The 18,567-nt window shown below is 46.3% G+C and overlaps 1 protein-coding gene across 1 annotated transcript in view; it reads left to right on the forward strand.

Moving 5' to 3' along the window:
• Positions 1-18,567, forward strand: part of lrp1ba (low density lipoprotein receptor-related protein 1Ba) — a 66,972-nt gene that overhangs the window by 41,507 nt on the left and 6,898 nt on the right. The window contains 31 exon segments of the mRNA XM_067260974.1: positions 3-122; positions 345-473; positions 690-812; positions 1,019-1,159; positions 1,448-1,635; positions 2,313-2,496; positions 3,039-3,124; positions 3,878-4,000; positions 5,395-5,576; positions 5,906-6,105; positions 6,618-6,806; positions 7,010-7,158; positions 7,324-7,417; positions 7,741-7,857; positions 8,004-8,123; positions 9,965-10,084; positions 10,932-11,048; positions 11,307-11,413; positions 11,504-11,651; positions 12,608-12,714; positions 13,025-13,157; positions 14,137-14,259; positions 14,410-14,548; positions 15,043-15,170; positions 15,265-15,399; positions 16,162-16,281; positions 16,409-16,650; positions 17,379-17,602; positions 17,704-17,810; positions 17,907-18,023; positions 18,259-18,432. Of these exon segments, the coding sequence (XP_067117075.1) occupies positions 3-122; positions 345-473; positions 690-812; positions 1,019-1,159; positions 1,448-1,635; positions 2,313-2,496; positions 3,039-3,124; positions 3,878-4,000; positions 5,395-5,576; positions 5,906-6,105; positions 6,618-6,806; positions 7,010-7,158; positions 7,324-7,417; positions 7,741-7,857; positions 8,004-8,123; positions 9,965-10,084; positions 10,932-11,048; positions 11,307-11,413; positions 11,504-11,651; positions 12,608-12,714; positions 13,025-13,157; positions 14,137-14,259; positions 14,410-14,548; positions 15,043-15,170; positions 15,265-15,399; positions 16,162-16,281; positions 16,409-16,650; positions 17,379-17,602; positions 17,704-17,810; positions 17,907-18,023; positions 18,259-18,432 (4,386 nt within the window).

Raw genomic sequence — 18,567 nt, forward strand, 5'->3', positions numbered from 1 at the left:
AGACTCTCCGTGTTTATGGAACCAGTTTGCGTGCTCCGTGAACAAATGCGTCGACAAACAATGGCTCTGCGACGGAGAGGACGACTGCGGCGATGCCTCGGACGAGAGCCAAGAGATGTGTGGTTCGTGTTTGAATTGGCTTCAGCATTGCATGGCTTCAGTATGCAGTCCCATGGTTACATTTTAGGGATGCGCGTATTCCTTCTGGGAATATTAAGCTCTGCTTGATGACCAAACATTCCCTCAAAATGACAGGGTTGGTGACCTACGAATGTGAGTGGGCTTGGGTGTCCTATTTTCCAGTGTTCCACTGCTCCGGTCACTGTGTGTCTGTGCGTCCCCAGGCTCGGTGACCTGTGGGCCGGGCCTGTTCAGTTGCCCCGCCTCCTACGCTTGCGTGCCTCAGAACTGGCTGTGTGACGGGGAGAGGGACTGCCCCGACGGCAGTGACGAACACTCTGCTGCCGGCTGTGGTGAGACTCACTCTTGTACCGTACTGTTCGTCCATGAGCCATCCCCTTGACCTCACCCTCTACGCACTCACGCACTGTGCACACTGTGAGCTCAAACGTTTAGTACACGTGACATCCAGACTGAACCAACAACGTCTTTATAGTACCTCATCATGGAAGAATAGTCCTTGATTGACATCTACAGAGGATAACCCTGTTGTGACCCTCTTCTTTCAGCCATCAACAGTACTTGCATCAAGGGGATGTTCAGATGCCACAATCAGAGGTGCATCGGACAGAGATTTGTTTGTGACCATGATGACGACTGTGGCGACAACTCCGATGAGTCACCCGAGTGTGGTCCGTAACTTATTGACTTCCCTTCATCCCATATGTAGCTATTGCAGTGTTGAACACCGTTGTTTTGGATTGTATTGGATTTAGAAAAGTCAATGATTTCTGATGACGCAAAAACACACTGTCATTTTTCACCCTGTCTTCACATGCTTGTGTGTGTACCTACCTATTATGTGTGTGTGTGTGTGTGTGTGCGTGTGTCCTCACAGAGTACCGCTCCTGTGGACTAGGGGAGTTCCGCTGTGCAGATGGGCGTTGTTTGCCGAGTGCCCAGTGGGAATGTGATGGTTCACCCGACTGTCTGGATCACTCTGACGAACTGCCACACAACCCAAAGTGCTCAGCTGCAGGCAAGCCTTTTATGTGGGAGCAGCCGCTTGATGGATATAGCTGAGTCTAGCCTCCCATATGGGATGGGCACAAGCACCTGTTCTATTCTTCACCATGACTCTTTGCCTAGTTTTATAAAAGCTTAAATGACTTTGGAATTCACGTTGTTTGCACAAAGATGTGGCAAGGAATAATGATATGGAGTATCATGACACCCAGTTTGTGACACCTTTTTTAAACTCAGTAAGTTGTCTCTGTTCATGACGTGAACATGGCTTGATTACCATCGATGCCCTTTGCCTCAGTAGAAAGCCTGTGCAATGGTTCCGTCTTCATGTGTGCCAACGGCCGCTGTGTCCCCCTGGCCGGCTTGTGTGACCAGAGAGACGACTGTGGGGACGGGTCAGATGAGCGGAGCTGCCACGTTGACGAATGTCTCAACCGCCATGTTAGTGGTTGCTCTCAGGACTGTCAGAACCTGCCTGTTGGCTACAAGGTAGGACCCCATTAGCCCTAAAGCACTCTATAACCCCTAGCCCCCTAGTTTTAATATTCAGCATCCACCCCCTTCCCACTAAGCTGTTAAAACAAACTCATGAAAGCCCAAAGCCCAGCAAAGGTCCTGGCATTGAAATTTCAGTAGCTCTCCTTTGAAAAACGTTCAAGACAAAATTAAACAGAGACACGGTTATTACATTCCTCAATTTATGACAGGCGTAAGGACTTTTTCAAACTGTTTATTTGGTTTGTGGATATTATATCCGTGAAATGTGCGACTTGTTCTTTCTGTTCTTTAAGCCTGAGGCCCTATGGAGAACATTAGGTGAATCACAATAGGAGATTGTCTCTTTTCTTCTTGTCTGTCAGAATCGACATGAAGACTGAAGAGAAACAAAAAGCCATAGAATCACTTCAAAACGTGTGAAGAACTGGCTTGTGCCTCCAAAAGCTACAGGGATGTGTAGAATAGGATAGAATTGAGAGATGTCAGGACCAGCTAGAAGCTTTGATATAGATCTCATCATCAGTATGGTTTTATAGTCCGAGCATGGCCTCGTCCAACAGCCCCACCTATCAGCTTCCTGTTGATTGCTTCCAGTGCCTTAGTCTATAAAATATGTTGTTCTTGAAACAACAGGCTTCTACGTGCTTGTTTGTCCCCTCCACATCCAGTGCAAGTGTTGGCCCGGTTTCCGACTGAAGGACGACGGAAAAACCTGCGTCGACGTTGACGAGTGTTCGTCCGACTTCCCCTGTAGCCAGCAATGCATCAACACCTACGGTTCCTACAAGTGCCTGTGCACAGACGGATACGAGGCCCCAGCGAAGAATCACAACGGCTGCAAGTCTCTCTCAGGTGGATATCCAGAGCAACCTCTACAACTACAACTCCCCCCCCCACCCCCCAGCCACATCCATCTGATTGTCTCTATCTATCTATATATCTCTGTTTCTCTCTAAGTTTCCATCACTCAAGCCTTCCACCTCCTGCCAGTTATTTCTTAGGGACTCGCAGTCATAGAAGAATGATGTCATTGTCAGGATGTGGGTGCATGATCGCTTGAAAGGGCCGAGATCCGTACTGAGGACCTGAAGTGTTCTCGTTACTGGCATATGCTCCGAATGGGGGTCTGTGGGGAGGAGAGCCGTGTTTGACAATGACTGACACCTCCCCAGTCTCTGATGGGGCTGAGCGGAGAGGGGGAAGGAGAGACAGAGACAGCGGAGCTATTAAAAGTAATGAGTCGGGGTATAATCGCCGGGAGCAGTATTTTTTGAGTCACCTCTGCATAATAGTACATGCCTCTGTGGATCTCTGGGTAATAATTGCAGTCACCAGGTGGTGTTCTGTGAGGTCCTCACCTCCTAACAGTCCCCTGCTTCTTTCATGTTTCGCAGCTGAAGAGCCTTTCCTCGTTCTTGCGGACCACCACGAGATTCGGAAAATAAGCACAGACGGGTCCAATTATACTCTGTTAAAACAGGTAATGTAATACGATGCCAGTGTATCAGTGTATGGAAATATTTTCTTTGTGCATGTTAGTGTGTTTGTTAAATGTGGGTTGAAGGCAGCGTATTAAGACGTCCAGAGCGCAGGGCGATGATCTGCTCAAAGCACATTAAACCCTAACTCAACACTCACACACTTAATAAGTTATGGGAATAGTATTGGAGCATTTTGTGGTTCTGGTTGCGTAAGGGGGTTTGAAAACATATGCCTGCCTGCCTGCCTGCCTGCCTGTCTGTCTGTCTGTCTGTCTGTCTGTCTGTTTGCCTGTCTGTCTGACTGACTGACTGACTGATTGAGTCCCAGTGCCATCTCACACAAAGTCCAATTTGTGATATTACATTAGCGGGCCTCAAGCCAGGCCTGAGATTAAGATGGACACCAGCAGGAGGCAGGTACAGTCACCATGCCTCCATAATTTGTAGACCAAGGAGCTCATGCTGTGAGGCACTGCTCATCTCAGAGATAATAATACAATTTTCTGTACCATGCTGTCTGGCGGATATCTTCATATCCTGGGTCTGAAATGATTCCAAAACACATGATTCCAAACACTCCAAAACACCAAAACATTATCTGGGTTATGGGGCAAAGCAATGAGCAACCCCCCCCCCCCCCCCCCCCAAAGAGATAACGTTGATTAGCTTCAACAAAATCCATCCCCAAGAGCTTTGTGTTGAGGATTACATGATGCATACTGTTTAATGATGGAGATGCTTTCCGTCCGTAGGGTCTGAGTAACATCATAGCGCTAGACTTTGACTACAGAAAGGAGCTGATCTACTGGATTGACTCGAGCACACCTAGCCAACGGAGAATAAACCGAATGCGCCTGAATGGGAGTGACCTTAAGGTACAGCCAGTTTCAAGTGTGTCCTCTATACATATGAAAAAAGTGGGCTTTTGCTAGAGGCAATGTTTTGGCTCTTGCTAGAAGGACATACTCAATCAATGGGCTCCAACTACTAAATTCCCCCTCCAAAGTAAATCTCCTTCTGTAAGTCTGTCTGTCTATCTATCTTCCTTTTTCTCTCTAACTTTCCGTGTCTTTTGTTATCTCTCTCTTTCCTCTCAAACTCCCAAACTGAAGGTTGAATTGAAACACACATAAAATAAGGATATTTTCCTCTGCATTATGGTGCTCTAATGCCTTCCATTTGAGGGTAATGAGGTATGGCATAAAAAAAGAGAGTTGAACAACTGTATTAGAATTTGTGAATGAGGACCACTGCATTGCAGGTAACTTGGGTTGAGGCGTGAGAGAGGAAGGTAACCATGGTTGCCCATTAGGGCTGAAGAGGTGTGGAAGATCAACTATAACAAGGGGTCCCCCCCCCACGAGTGCTTGTTAATCCTGACCATCGGTAATAACAAACAAAAAAAGGATTCTTCCTTTGATTCCCCTGTTGGATTTGTGCTTCAGGGCTTAAACTAGAACATAGACCATTTCTAAGATGACATTAGACCAATGTCACAGCATGAATGAAGGAGACTTCAAAAGTCAGCATGTTTGCTCCCCCATGTGGTCATGTTGTAATGATGGTTTCAGGAATGTAGACACAGAGTATCAAAGGTTTACATACTTTCACATACAGTCTGAAGCTCTGATACTATGTTTTATGTGCCACCTATCCACTTTTCCCCTTCATTCATGTAATAGTGATTCCCTGCCACGCCCATCCTACACTTGAACTCTCACAGTGTTATCATTCAACTCTTTATGTAGAGGGAGGGGGTGGAAAGTCAGCATTTCCCTAATGGCAAAAATAAATAAAACCTTTCTTTCAATTCAGCCAGCTTATCTTCGATTCATCCACTCAGCTTCCTTACTTTACAGCCAGTCAAACAGAGACTTGTCTTTCAGACAGGGAAGATCAAAATAACTGCCATTGCTGTTGAGACAGGATATGTGAGTTTATTTTATGGTTAAAAGAGGTGCTTCGTCTCCATCTGGTGCAACCATTGTTTGAATCTGCACAAGATGGCAAGGATTTTTGCAGAAAGAAAAATAAAGAGAAAAAAAGCTGGAATTTCGGTGTATGTTTTTGATTCAAAGGGGCTTCATTTACATTATCGGTCTTGGTTGCTATGGTTACATCACAGTCCAAGTTGTAGTGTTGTGGACTTGAAACGTTGCTTCCTGTATTATTGAATAGCAATCTGTTTTCTCTCTGTGTGTTGATTAACCACATGTTTGTTCTATTTAGAATATTCATGTCCTCATTTCTTGAACCCGGTAACCCTCAGATAGTCCACCGGACATCCATCCCCAGTGCCCTGGCAGTGGATTGGATTGGGAAGAACCTGTACTGGTGTGACGTCGAGAAGAAGACCTTGGAGGTGTCCAAGGCCAACGGCCTCTATCCCACCATCCTGGTCAGCAGTGGTCTGACCAGCCCCTCTGACCTGGCCCTGGACCCCAGTTCTGGGTACCTACCTCCTCCCTCTTCCTCGAACCCAGAAATCACAGGCTGTTCGTCACAGAACGGACACAGTATTGTGTTAGAAAACACACCTAAACATCATCTAGAACTGTACCAGAATATATGCTTATCAGCCTTCAGTACATCGGATCTGAAACAGATATGTTCGTATTGTTCTGAATTTGTGACATCCGACTGTTATTCTGTTTGGTCGTCCAGCCATTCTACCACTGAAAGGGGAACACATTCCAATCAGTCACCGCAACAGTTATTACTGGACATAGTTCAGAAGGAGTGAAGGAATGAACCTGAAGTGTTTTTCCCTACCGTTGTAGATATGTGTTCTGGATCGATAACGGCGAGCAGCCACACATCGGTAGGATCGGCATGGATGGCACTGACAGGCTGGTGTTCAGCAGCACAGAAATGTCTAATCCCACCGCTCTAACTATCGACTACACTACCAAGCGGATTTACTGGGCTGACTCCAATCACCTACTGTTTTCAAATATGGAAGCTTCAAAAGCACACAAAGGTACAGGAAATAAGGATGTTATTATTTTTGCCCAATAACCCTAACGTGAGTTTATTGTAAACATTCTTTTCTGACAGATCATTATTGCACCCTCTAAAATAAAATAACACAATGAGCACATTCCAATAGGGAATACAGTCATTATGCACAAATCGTCCGTTATAAAAAATCTAAGTCTTTGAAGAACTCATTTATAGCCTGATTCTAGGGTGAGAGTGGTTCAACTTCTCCGGCACAAGGTTTGAATTAGCAGCGATGCTAATTGTGTGTGAGTGAGAACCAGCTCAGACAAACCTCTGACAAGTCCATCTTTCTCTTTACCAATGAAATAGCAACCCCACCAGTGACTTGTCTGACAGAACAGGCTATCACAGCCATTAATCAGGAGATCCTGAGCAAGGGTGCAATTGTCCGTTCGGGTGTGTGGCATGTGTGGCTTAGTGTGTGGGCGAGTGACATCATCTGCTGGCATTTTAGACTCCCTGATTAATACCATTTTCAATTGATTGCAGTGCCTGTTATAGACATCCGAGGAGTAGTGGGACTAGCTCTCTTTGAAGACTACATCTATTGGACTGACGAGAAGTCCAAGTCCCTTAGCCGTGCCCACAAAACCTCCGGGCTTCAGAGAGTGGAGCTCCTCGGATCCTGGCATGCCATCAGAAACATCAAGGTGTACCATCCTCTCTGCCAGCCTGATGGTAATTGTCTGCCTGTGTTCATTTGTGTGTGTCTGCGTGTCTGCGCCTATGTGTGCGTTTGCTTTTGTGTGCGTGTGTCTCTGCACATGTGTGTATGTGCCTGCATGTGTCTGTGCGTCTGGGAGTGTTTGGCCACCTGTGTGTAGAGTACGTGGATGGGGAAAGCATGGAATGGAAAGCGGTGTGTTTTGTCCCACTTGCAGTGCCCAAGCACCAGTGTCAGGTGACCAACGGTGGATGCAGCCACCTCTGCCTGCTGTCCCCAGGAGGAGGATACAGGTGTGCCTGCCCCACCCACTTCTACCTGGCTGCCGACTCCAAGACCTGCCTGTCTAACTGCACCGCCAGTCAGGTCAGTGCGCCTTCTCCCTCATAGACAGGGCTCCTTCAGTCACTTCCTTCCAGTCACACGGTCTGTTCCTACTGGTATTTTATGTACACACCCTACACTACTAATGTGATTCATGTCATGGAACGGCCTTATGCGTGTGTCCTTGTTAATGGCTGTGTGGTGCAGTTTCGCTGCGGGACAGACGAGTGCATCCCCTTCTGGTGGAGGTGTGACACGGTGGACGACTGTGGCGACGGATCTGATGAGCCTCCAGACTGCCGTGAGTGTCCCCTCAGACACCGCGTAGTGCGCGGCGCACACTGTGACCAGCTGGAGTTGCTGGAGTCTAAAATGACAATCATTCCCATCCGAGCGCGCATACTGCACAGGTTCTGTTTCTCTTCCAGCGGAAAACCAATCAGCACTGTGTTAGAACCAGGCCAGGATGTATCTCCGCGGAGACACGAATGTTTATCTTTCTCATTATCTGATGGTTAGAAAGATATTTATTTTTTCCTTCGGTTGTTTTTTAAGTGACTGAGGTGAAGGTGTGTGTGTGCGTGCGTGTTTGTATGTGTGTGTGTGTGGATTCTCATCCCCCAGCTGAGTTCCGTTGTCAACCAGGGAGGTTCCAGTGTGGCACGGGACTGTGCGCTCTCCCCCCCTTCATCTGCGATGGAGAGAACGACTGCGGGGACAACTCCGATGAAGACAACTGTGGTGAGACTCGGAGCTCCTTCATTCAAACCACCAAGAATTTCATTACACACCATAGATTATTCTTAATTCTTCTCCAAGATTCTCCAAACCTAAAAATAATACAAGTTGTGTAGGAAAGTAAAGCCTTTTCTTTCTTTTTACCTTAGAGTCATACATCTGTCTACCAGGAAAGTTCAAATGCAGGAAACAGAAGAAGTGCATCCCCCTGAACCTGCGCTGTAATGGTCAGGATGACTGCGGAGATGGAGAAGATGAAACAGACTGCCGTAAGACACCCAGATCTCACACTCTCTCTCACACTCCCATTTCTCTGGAAGGGTCTTGAAGAGGCGACTGACTGGGAGATAAATGGGTTGATAGCGGGGCATTTTTTTTATTGGCGAGTTTCGGCGAGTGAAAAATGACCCTGCAAAATGAGGGAGTATTCAAAAAGGCTTAGCTGTTAACACTGCTGACATTTCCTCTTGCGCTTCGAGAGAGTGAGAGAAAGAGAGGAAGTCTAGGCTGAGGGGAACAATACATCTTCCCCCCTCTTAAAAGGCAGAAATCTCTTTTCCTCAATGCCCTGAAGAAGCTATAGCGTTGTATTTCAACATATATCATTAAACCATCCCATCTAAACTACAGATTGAGTTAGCACCCTCCCTCCAGATTTGATCCCCTGTTCAAAACCATTAGAACCTTGATGGGCTTTGTTATGTGGGCCTTGCTATTGCTACCAAAAGCATCCCAGAGAAATTTAATTACAGGCTCAGTGCATAGGGTACAAGCACAAGGAGAGATGAGAGGACACAGAGTTTGTGCTTTTTACCAACATAGCATTTTTCTGTTACATCGACCTAGTTTAACTTCAGACCGCTGGAGTTCATTTGGATTCTCTGTCTCTTGACATTTAAAGATATATATATATCTTTAAAACCCATATACTGTATATATATATATATATACAGTATATGGGTGTGTGTGTGTGTGAGAAGGGGAGGTGCAGCCCTGGGGATTTTCAAAGCACCTGTAATCTGACCTGCCATGTTGTCAGGACTTGTCTTACAAGTGACATCTTCTAAGACAACTTGGCTCAAGTCACTCCTCAACCCCCCCAGAGTCCATGTTAATCCCTGTTAGAGACAAGTACCGGGTTAATGATAGGCCTCTCCAAGAAGCTGCCTGTGCATCTTAATCCCTCTCTCTTCTGCCTCAACCCCTCCCTCTGCCTTTACCTCTGCCTCACCCCCTCCCTCTGCCTTTACCTCTGCCTCACCCCCTCCCTCTGCCTTTAACTCTGCCTTTCCCCCTCCCTCTGCCTTTGCCTTTACCTCTGCCTCTCTCTTTACCTCTACCCCTGCCCTTCCCCTATCTCTACCTCTTACTCTAAACCTTCCTCTTCCTCTCCCCCTTCCCCTACCTATACCCCTGCCTCTACTCCCATCCCTGCCTCTCCCCTACCTCTCCCCTGCCTCCCCCTAGTGCATGTGTCTGCTGCTGCTGTCAGATCCAACCTGGCTTATTGTAGAACCCTGGTGCCCTGGGGTGGTTGGGGTGGGGGTGTTGAAGCTAGAGGAAGCGTACGGTAAACGCCCCAGCAGGGGGCTGAGCAGGGGAGGATGGCAGGGGCTGGAGCTGCCGCTGGGTCTGCTGCTGGAGGCTGAGCTTCCCAGGGCTGAGTCTCACCCAGGGTGGAGATTAGGGCCGACAGGAGGAGGGTAAGTCTGGGATGATCACGCTGGGAGGGCAGGTGTTACAGCTGGAGCTGGAAGTCACCATACTACAGAGAATGTTCTGGATCTGACTGTGGAGGAGTTGGAAGGGGGGGGGGAGCGATGGGGAAGGGGGGGGGCGGCATAGTTAGGCCCAGTGACAGATATTTTCTCCCGTTTGTTGGTATTTTTTGAATCCTTGATATTGTCACAAATATTTGTATATTCTTTTTCCATATTTTCTGTCATTTGCATTGACCTGTAATACAGACAGAGTTCTTCCAGTCTTGCTACTGCGGGAGGATATTGATTGCTTCTCCTTCTCTTTCAGCTTCACAGAAGCTTTTTCAGCTTCACTGAATCGCCACTGTACTTTCTGTAGTAATTCCATCTCAACACCTATTCTTCCTCAGCTGACAGCACATGCTCCTCAGACCAGTTTCAATGCAAGACTTCCATGCACTGCATCTCCAAGCTGTGGGTCTGCGACGAGGATCCTGACTGTACTGATGGCTCGGATGAGGCCAGCTGTGGTGAGTGACCCCATTTTTCACCCAGAGAGCTTCGTAGGCTGTTGCACATGAGCCTTGAGATTTGTACAGGTTGGAAGGTGCATTATTGCATGTAGGGTCCAGTTGGAGGGTTTATTTGCATCACTGCACTAGTAAATACATTTTATGTAGCACTCATCACTCACACAACCAGAACATTGTCTAGTACAGTGGATAAAAATAACAACTTGAGCTCAAGAGGATTCACACATATAATAATACATTCTGAAGATGAAATTGTGACTGAACATCTAAAAATCCACATACCCACCAATAATACTTTTCTATTATTCCACCTGATGTGTAATCCTATGTTATTTCATTTCCCTTAGATCTCTTTCCTTCATTTTCACTCATCTTTCCCAGGAATACAGTTTCCAACATAGTGGTGGAAGTTCCTGAGTAATAAGCTTCGTTCGAATTAAGATTCTTCTAATGACACACTAAATCTGAATATAAGCACTCAAACATGACGCAGATTGTAAATGAATAATTCATTCTGTATTCATCTCCTGACAGCAGGATTAAAAGTCTTGACAGTGAGATGAGAGGAAATTGCCATGCCCATTTGTGTAGTTCTGGAGTCACCGTGAGGAGATGACATTAGCTGGCTGTCATTGTAATAGGGGAACAGGGGAACGAGGGAAAGATATGATCCTCCTCTCCTCGATAGACTTTTCTTAATCCTCACTGTTGCTTTACGTTTACAGAAGTCATGCACAGATATATAGATAATACTCCATTCATCAGGACCATTAGGACCAGAATCAATGGCAATGCCTGGTTTTTAGTTTTGCACTGGTTTGGTCTGTTGGTGTCATCCCTGCAGATGAGAAGACATGTGGACCTCATGAATTCAGATGTCAAAACAACAACTGCATCCCAGACCACTGGAGGTGTGACGGCCAGAGCGACTGTGGAGACCACTCTGACGAGGACCACTGCAGTGAGTTACCGGTGTCAAATGATCATTTTCAGCACGTAAATAAAACACTGTAGCCAGACATGGTGTGGGTTGGAACTGACAAGAAGCGTAGCTCCTGGTTTCACTATGGAAGGAGAACACTATAGCTTATTGAAAAGACTTGTTGCGGATAAAAGGAATACATTTGGTGCTGTTCACTATGGTGAGTGTCTCTGATGCTTAGTGCTGAGATGGGAAGCCAGGGCTTCAAACCTCTTTGTTCTCCCTGGTATGTCTCAGAGCCGGCAACATGCAAATCCAAGGACTTTGTGTGCGCTAATGGAGAATGCGTCTCTGCTCGCTTCCGCTGCGATGGGGACAAAGACTGTGGTGATAACTCCGACGAGGTACGCACAAAACATCAAATAGGAACCATAACCATAGAAAAGGGTCGCAACTCTAAAGTTGCATGTTTTTTTTTTCTTCTGTCCCCACAGAAAGGCTGCGAGACACACTCCTGTCCAGAAGACCAGTACCAATGTTTGAATCTGCTCTGCATCTCACACAAGTGGCTCTGTGATGGACAGGAAGACTGCAAGATGGGAGAAGATGAGAAGAACTGCCAGGAGCCTGGAATCAGCTATGGTTTGCCCATTTTCAGAATAGCAACTGGATATTCCTTATTTGTCTCGGGACTGAGGTCCATCAATCATATAATGATTGTATTTTGAGGACATGTGTGTAAGCTAGGTAGAAGCTATGTTAAATGAATACCTGTGAATGCAGTGAAAGGCACTCCAGGTTTGTGACACAAACAGACTTAACACCTGACACTTCTGTTTCTGTATGAAATGCATGCTGAAAATCTAATTTTGTCATGTAATGGAGAGGCGAGATTGCTTGGAGGCAGTTCAATGCTTAGCTGAGGCCTCAGTCATAACTACATGACGTTTTGCTCCATTTGCAAACAAGCTGTGTGACATTTGAAATGAACGAGTTCACAAGGGTCTTTTTTACATTTTACATTTACATTTAGCCATTTAGCAGATGCTCTTATCCAGAGCGACTTACAGTAAGTACAGGGACATCCCCCCGAGGCAAGTAGGGTGAAGTGCCTTGCCCAAGGACACAACGTCAGTTGGCATGACCGGGAATCGAACTGGCAACCTTCTGATTACTAGCCCGACTCCCTCACCGCTCAGCCAACTGACTCCCTTTTTTCATATCTGGACTTGAATATTTTAGCGAGTACTTTCTCGGTACGGTGCCGAAGGACAGCCAATGCTGCAAATGCTCTGTAGATGACTCAAATGCAGGGCAGCCATTCAGAGGCATCTAAAAGCTTTTGCCTTTCCCCCCTGTGAGGCAAGAGAATGAAAGGGCTCCAGACATCCTTCAGCTCCAGATGAGCTTACTGAAGTCTGAAGCACAATCCGTTTTGACCAGTGAAGTTACAAATATAGACACCATAAAATCCCATAAATTTCACATGTTTCAGTAATAGTTTTTCAACAATACCGTCGAGATAATCTAAAGATAGCCCTTCAACAACCAAACAATATCAGAAGACATACAAACACATGTAAAACTATGTTTTGCAGTGGCGTCCTCATGTTTGCAAAGCGAGTACGTCTGTGCCCGAGGAGGCTGTGTGGCAGCTAGCCGGAGATGCGATGGCCAGACCGACTGCTCTGACGGATCGGATGAGGTGAGTTCTTTTCCCATCAGCTAGTAATGAAAAACATGCTCTTTGTTCAATGTCTGTAGAATGCTTCCAGATATCAGATTTTTAATGACTCCCATAAGCCATAGACCTTTAAAAATGCAATTTCATTGGAACCAAAGTCCAGAGTCGTCTTTCTTAATTTAGTCAATGATTCAGCTCTCCTGAGGATAACACTCATGGGAAGGGTAGCTGGATCTTCAACATGATGGATAGACACTGCCCTTGCTGTGGCAAAGCAGTACTGCACAATGCACGCGTGTGTGTTTAGTAGCTGTCGTGGTTGTGCTGACAGGTGGACTGTGTGAGAGAGTGCACGGAGGAGGAGTTCCTGTGCCAGAACCGAGCCTACTGTATCCCCGCCCGCTGGCGCTGCGACGGCGTCTCCGACTGCGTGGACCACAGCGACGAGGCCAGCTGTGTGCAGGGTAGGCTCCCGCCCGTGTGTTCCTGTGGTGAAACAGTACGATGGAGTGTAATCAGAATGGGATTTATTCGCCATGAAAGTTTGCACAGGCAAGGAATTTGCTTTGGCAGGAAGGAGCATACAATAAACATATAGGGACCTAAAATTTAAATAAGTGGACTATCTATACTAAGAGTACATAAACTAGCAGTACTAAGTGGAATAAGAATTACATAAAATATACAATAAAATAAAATATAAGTTGCCGTAATTTACAATATAAAAATACAAAAATACAAATATTACAAAAAATAAAAATGTACAAGATACAATGTTGTAATGCAGTGCAAAAAGCAGTGTGTTTTAAGCAGGAAGTCATTAGAGTCAGTGTGGTCCCTTGGCCTTGTTGAAGAGGCCAACATCGGAAGGGAAGAAACTGTTTTTGTGGCGTGAGGTATTGGTCCTGATGGACCGCAGCCTTCTGCTGGAGGGGAGTGACTCAGTACGTGACAGGACGGGACCTTCCGCCCTATTCTAGGCCTCTCGAAGCCTTTGTTTTGTTCCTCCACCACCGTTGTTCATACAAAGTTGCCTGTCTCAACCTCCCCTCCCCGTATTTTACCTCTGTGCCCCTTTGAAATAGTTTCCCCATTGTAACAGCACCTTTGTGTATCCCACCTGTGCGTCGCAGCTGCCAGCGTGTATTATTCACGCGTGTGTTTAGTTATTCATTTTCGCAGGTTGAAATCCACCCCTAGAGCTATGCTGTTTGTTGTGCTGGTTGCAAGGCTGCCGGAAAAGGCAGTGTTAATCAGTGAGAAAGAAAACCACATCTGCTTCTTTCTGCTTGTGTCAAAATCATTGGATTCTTCCATTCTGTCAGACTTTGTTCGCCGTTTACTTTTGAGATGTCTGAACTTGTCATGATATGGTGTGTATCGAGTATTGGTCAGTAGATCAGCACCTCTCAGTAGATCAGCGTCTTATCTGAGTGCTTGCAGGGCCCCCCTACTGTCGCGCCGATGAGTTTATCTGCAACAACACGCTTTGCAAGCTGCACATCTGGGTGTGTGATGGAGAGGATGACTGTGGAGATGGCTCCGACGAAGACTCCAGCATGTGCGGTAGGAGAGGCGTTTTTTGGGACTCGCTCGCTCTCCCGAAAAGAGAGCGTCCGCCTTCGATTTATATTTCTGTCGATTGAAAGATGAATGTTATACAGGATATCCACCCTTGTGCCCCTTGCCACCCTCTCTTTTTAATTACGTCTCCAGGCAGAATGCCGTGTCCACCGACGAGACCGTTTCGCTGCTGGAACGGCCGCGTGTGCCTGCGCCCCGAGCAGGTGTGCAACAACGTGGACGACTGCGGCGACCACTCAGACGAGGAGGACTGTGGTGAGCCAATCATCGCGCCGTATCAGACCGGTCCCTTCACAGATGGTATAGCACCGTGTAAACACCAGGGTTGTCAGCTATCTCTCTCTCTCTTCCACACATTTTGCATTTTGAACTGGATAGATTTTTAGACAGGACTACCTGAACCAGCGTCGAAAGCAACGCTGTAGCGATGAACACCACATCACATTAGAATAGCCCCTGAGGAGGAAGCATTTCATCAGACACATCCAAGGTTCTGTCTGATCAAGCAGAGATCTGTGCTAAGCAGTGTGAGCTGGAACCCTGCTCTATCAGTTTTGCTGGGGAAGAACCTGTTTCGTATCCAGAGTATGCTTAATTCAAATGCATTCCTAGGTCTAAAAAGGATGCATCCACCCAAACAAACAGAGGAAGGGCATCTCAATCTAGGTTATGAGCATACCCATTATGGTTTGCACTATTCCCTTGTGGTGCAGTAACCTCTGTATACACTCTTGTGCCATGCCCTGGTTTAGAGGACACCGCTAGGCCTCCCAGACCTTGTGGGAAGACAGAGTTTGCCTGCAGCAACCATCGATGTATCCCAGCTGAGCTGCAGTGTGACCTCTTTGATGACTGTGGCGACGGGGGCTCAGACGAGCAGGATTGTAAGACTGGTGAGCAGGCATCCTGGCTTCTGGCTGTTTTGTCCAGCTCTTTCCACCTGCCAGGCTCCTTGAAGCCTGGGCTGAACATTTCTTTTCATTTCAGTTTCCAAGGAACAGGGCTGTAGAGGAAGACTGAATTTGTGTGGAGACGACGCCATCTGCAACCAAACAAGAGCCGAACCCCTCTGTGAGTGCAAGCCAGGCTTTCAGAGGGACCCAAGGAATAGGCTCTGTGAAGGTGCGTACAGTATAAGAGGTCTATTTGATCTCAGTTTCCTTTCAGTTTGCACAAGTGCCCTTTCAAATATGGAGTACAGTATATACCCCATATATTATGACAGTATACAATCACAAACACAGAAGTGCAAAACTCCAATAATACTGTTAAATAGTTGGTTGCATACCCTTTGCATACAGTGAGTGCCACCAGACACCTGATACCTCCTCTATGCTGCTCTCTCAGGCCTGTAAAGCAACTGTCATTACAACCTGCTGCTTTCAGGCACTTTTTATCTTCACTTCTATCTTTTAAGCTTGTAAATTCATCAACTGGATTTAGATGGGTGGAGATTTCAGTTGGCCAGCCAAGGATTTTGCACTTTTTGGCTGTATAAGCCTCCTTGATCAGTCTGGCCCTATGCTCAGGGACATTGTCTTGTTGCGTGTTGTAGTGCCGTCTACTGTAGTCAGTTTCTGGAATTTGGTTGTTGCTGAATTATTTATTTCCATGTTTCAAGCCTTATGACACCCATCCTAATTATATCAATACTGCTTCATTTCTCATCTTGCTATACCCCAACAACAGTCTCTGAAGGAAAATACAAAGCCTAAAATCTAGACTGAACCACTCTAATGTATGCAACAACACAAAGGAATACAATAGCCTGACTAAAAATGCTGTAGCTGGGCCAGTCAATTTTAGTAACCTAAAGAGAAGAAATAATGGTAATGCTGGTCAGGTCAAATGAAATTTGGTTTGTTTTTGTTTGCTCTTCCACAGAAGTGAACGAGTGCCTTCAGTTTGGCACCTGCTCTCATTACTGCACAAACACAAAAGGCTCATTCAAGTGCACTTGTGAAAGTAATTTTAAGGAAATCGACGGGGAATGTATAACTAAAGGTGAGCATTTCTTTATTGTGTCATTTTACCATACTATATATTTGTTATTTGAGCATTCGTGCACTGACCTGAAGGGCTTCATGGCATGTACTTGTTCATGGATCTATCTTTATGGCTCCATGGACAGGACCAGAGGATCAAGTTCTCTACATAGCAAACGACACCGAGATCCGGAGCTTTGTGTATCCGTTTAAGCAAACCCACGGACAGAGACTGCACGCCCGGATGGAGGAGGGCGCCCGCATTGTCGGACTGGATGCTCTTGTTCACCAGCACAAGTTTGTGTGGGCCACCAACTTAAACCCCGGAGGAATATTTTACAAAGATATACTGGATAGAAGTCAGGCGAAAGTGAACAGTGGAACCATAGTAAGTCGAGGATATCACAGTCTCTAAATATCATCATTGTATTCTTTGTATTCATCATGCCAAGGGAAAGGTGGAGGTTTTGAAATGTTAGCAGTGAAACAGCATAATCACATGCTTTATATCTCAAAAGAGCTGTACACCCTAATTTCCTGTTACGAGAATTCATTGGCAATGACTCCATTGCTGAATTATTTCTTATATATGATGACAACTTACAGGTGATTGCAATTTGTGAGAAGACTTTGGCATTATACCCTACTATACAAGACTAGGCCTTGGCGAAAAGGCCATAGTGCTGTAAAGGTACTTCAAAAAAAAAGTTACCTTCAGTGATGACATTTCCACAGAGATGTCACTTTGACTATCTACTGTATGCTGGCCTCTTATTGGGCATAGAAGCAAGTCCCTCAATACCTCTGTCAATCTTTGATTGGAGACCCAGAGGAGTGCTCTCTGTGTGACTTCAAAGAGGGCTGTCGCGCTGATTTGTCACTTGAGCTACAACTCATATGACAGGGTTGGCGTGAGTGCATGTGTGTGTACGCACGTGCGTGTGTGTGTGTATGTGTGTATGCACGTGCTTGTGTGCATGTGTGTGAATGCACGAGCGTGTGTGTGTGTGTGCATCTCCGCATACCCAGAATATGTGTCTATTGACTGTGAAGCGAGACTGAAAGCCAAAGTTAATCTGTAAACAGGAACCCATAACCCATGTCTCGGTTCTCCAGTGTCCTGACTTCAGGAGGCCGAAAGACATATCTGCCGACTGGGTGACTGGGAACATCTACTGGACAGACCACTCCAGAATGCACTGGTTCAGCTACTATACTGCCCACTGGAGGAGGCTTCGGTATTCTATCAACGTGGGTCATCTCGGCGGACCAAACTGCACCCGGCTGGTCACAGACATCGCAGGGGAGCCCAGTTCTATCTCTGTCAACCCTGTTCGGGGGTACGGTGGTTCCTTCGGATTTTCGACACGTTTGCGTCTCTGAAAAAGCCAGCTATAATATTTGATTGCTAATGCTTTTCCTTGCTCGTGCTGTGTTCCAGAATGATGTATTGGACCGTGATTGGTGAACATTCCCACATCGAGGAGGCAGCCATGGACGGCTCCCTGAGGAGAGTCTTGGTGGAGAAAAACCTGAGGAGACCGAGTGGTACGCCGGGCCCTCACACCAACTAGAACAGGTCACAACCTCCGAGAAACAGGACACAACTAGAATAATGAGCATTTGCTTGAAACGTTTTCACAGGCCTTGCCATTGATTACTTCAGCCAGCGTTTGTACTGGGCCGATACAGAGCTGTCTGTGATTGGCAGCGTGCGCTTTGATGGGTCGGACTCAGTTGTAGCAGCTAGCTGGACACACGGTGAGATCTGAGGAACACCAGTACATCCTCTTGAACCGTTTGCATGTGAGACAGGGGTCGACATGACTATTGTAGTTTGACACACTTTGAGATTTGTCTGTGTCCATTGCACTGCAAACATCCAAGCTCTATCACTGCCCTACACTTATCATCTCAAGGATTTAGACATTCGTAGTCGTATAATTATTGTTGCACACTCAAGTGTCTGCAATTGCTGCATTCTTCTTACCTACAGGTTTTTCTCATCCTTTGAGAATCGATGTGTTCGAGGACTACATCTATGGCATCGGAATGAGAAACGAGGTGTTCAGGGTTCATAAGTATGGCAGGCAGCAAGCAGAGAGGCTCCATTTGGGGATTGAAAAAGCTTCCATTATTCTGGTCCTTCACCGTTTCAAGCAGCAGGATGGTAACCCTTGTCTTTGTCCTTATTCTGCATTGTGGTGTGAAGCACGTGGGCATGATCAATGGAAACATCACATCGCTATTCCTCTGAAAGGCAGACATATGACCTTTACTTACTTATCACATAGTTACTCTTTTA

This window comes from Osmerus mordax, chromosome 22, assembly GCF_038355195.1.
Source record: "Osmerus mordax isolate fOsmMor3 chromosome 22, fOsmMor3.pri, whole genome shotgun sequence".
Classification (NCBI taxonomy): Eukaryota; Metazoa; Chordata; class Actinopteri; order Osmeriformes; family Osmeridae; genus Osmerus; species Osmerus mordax.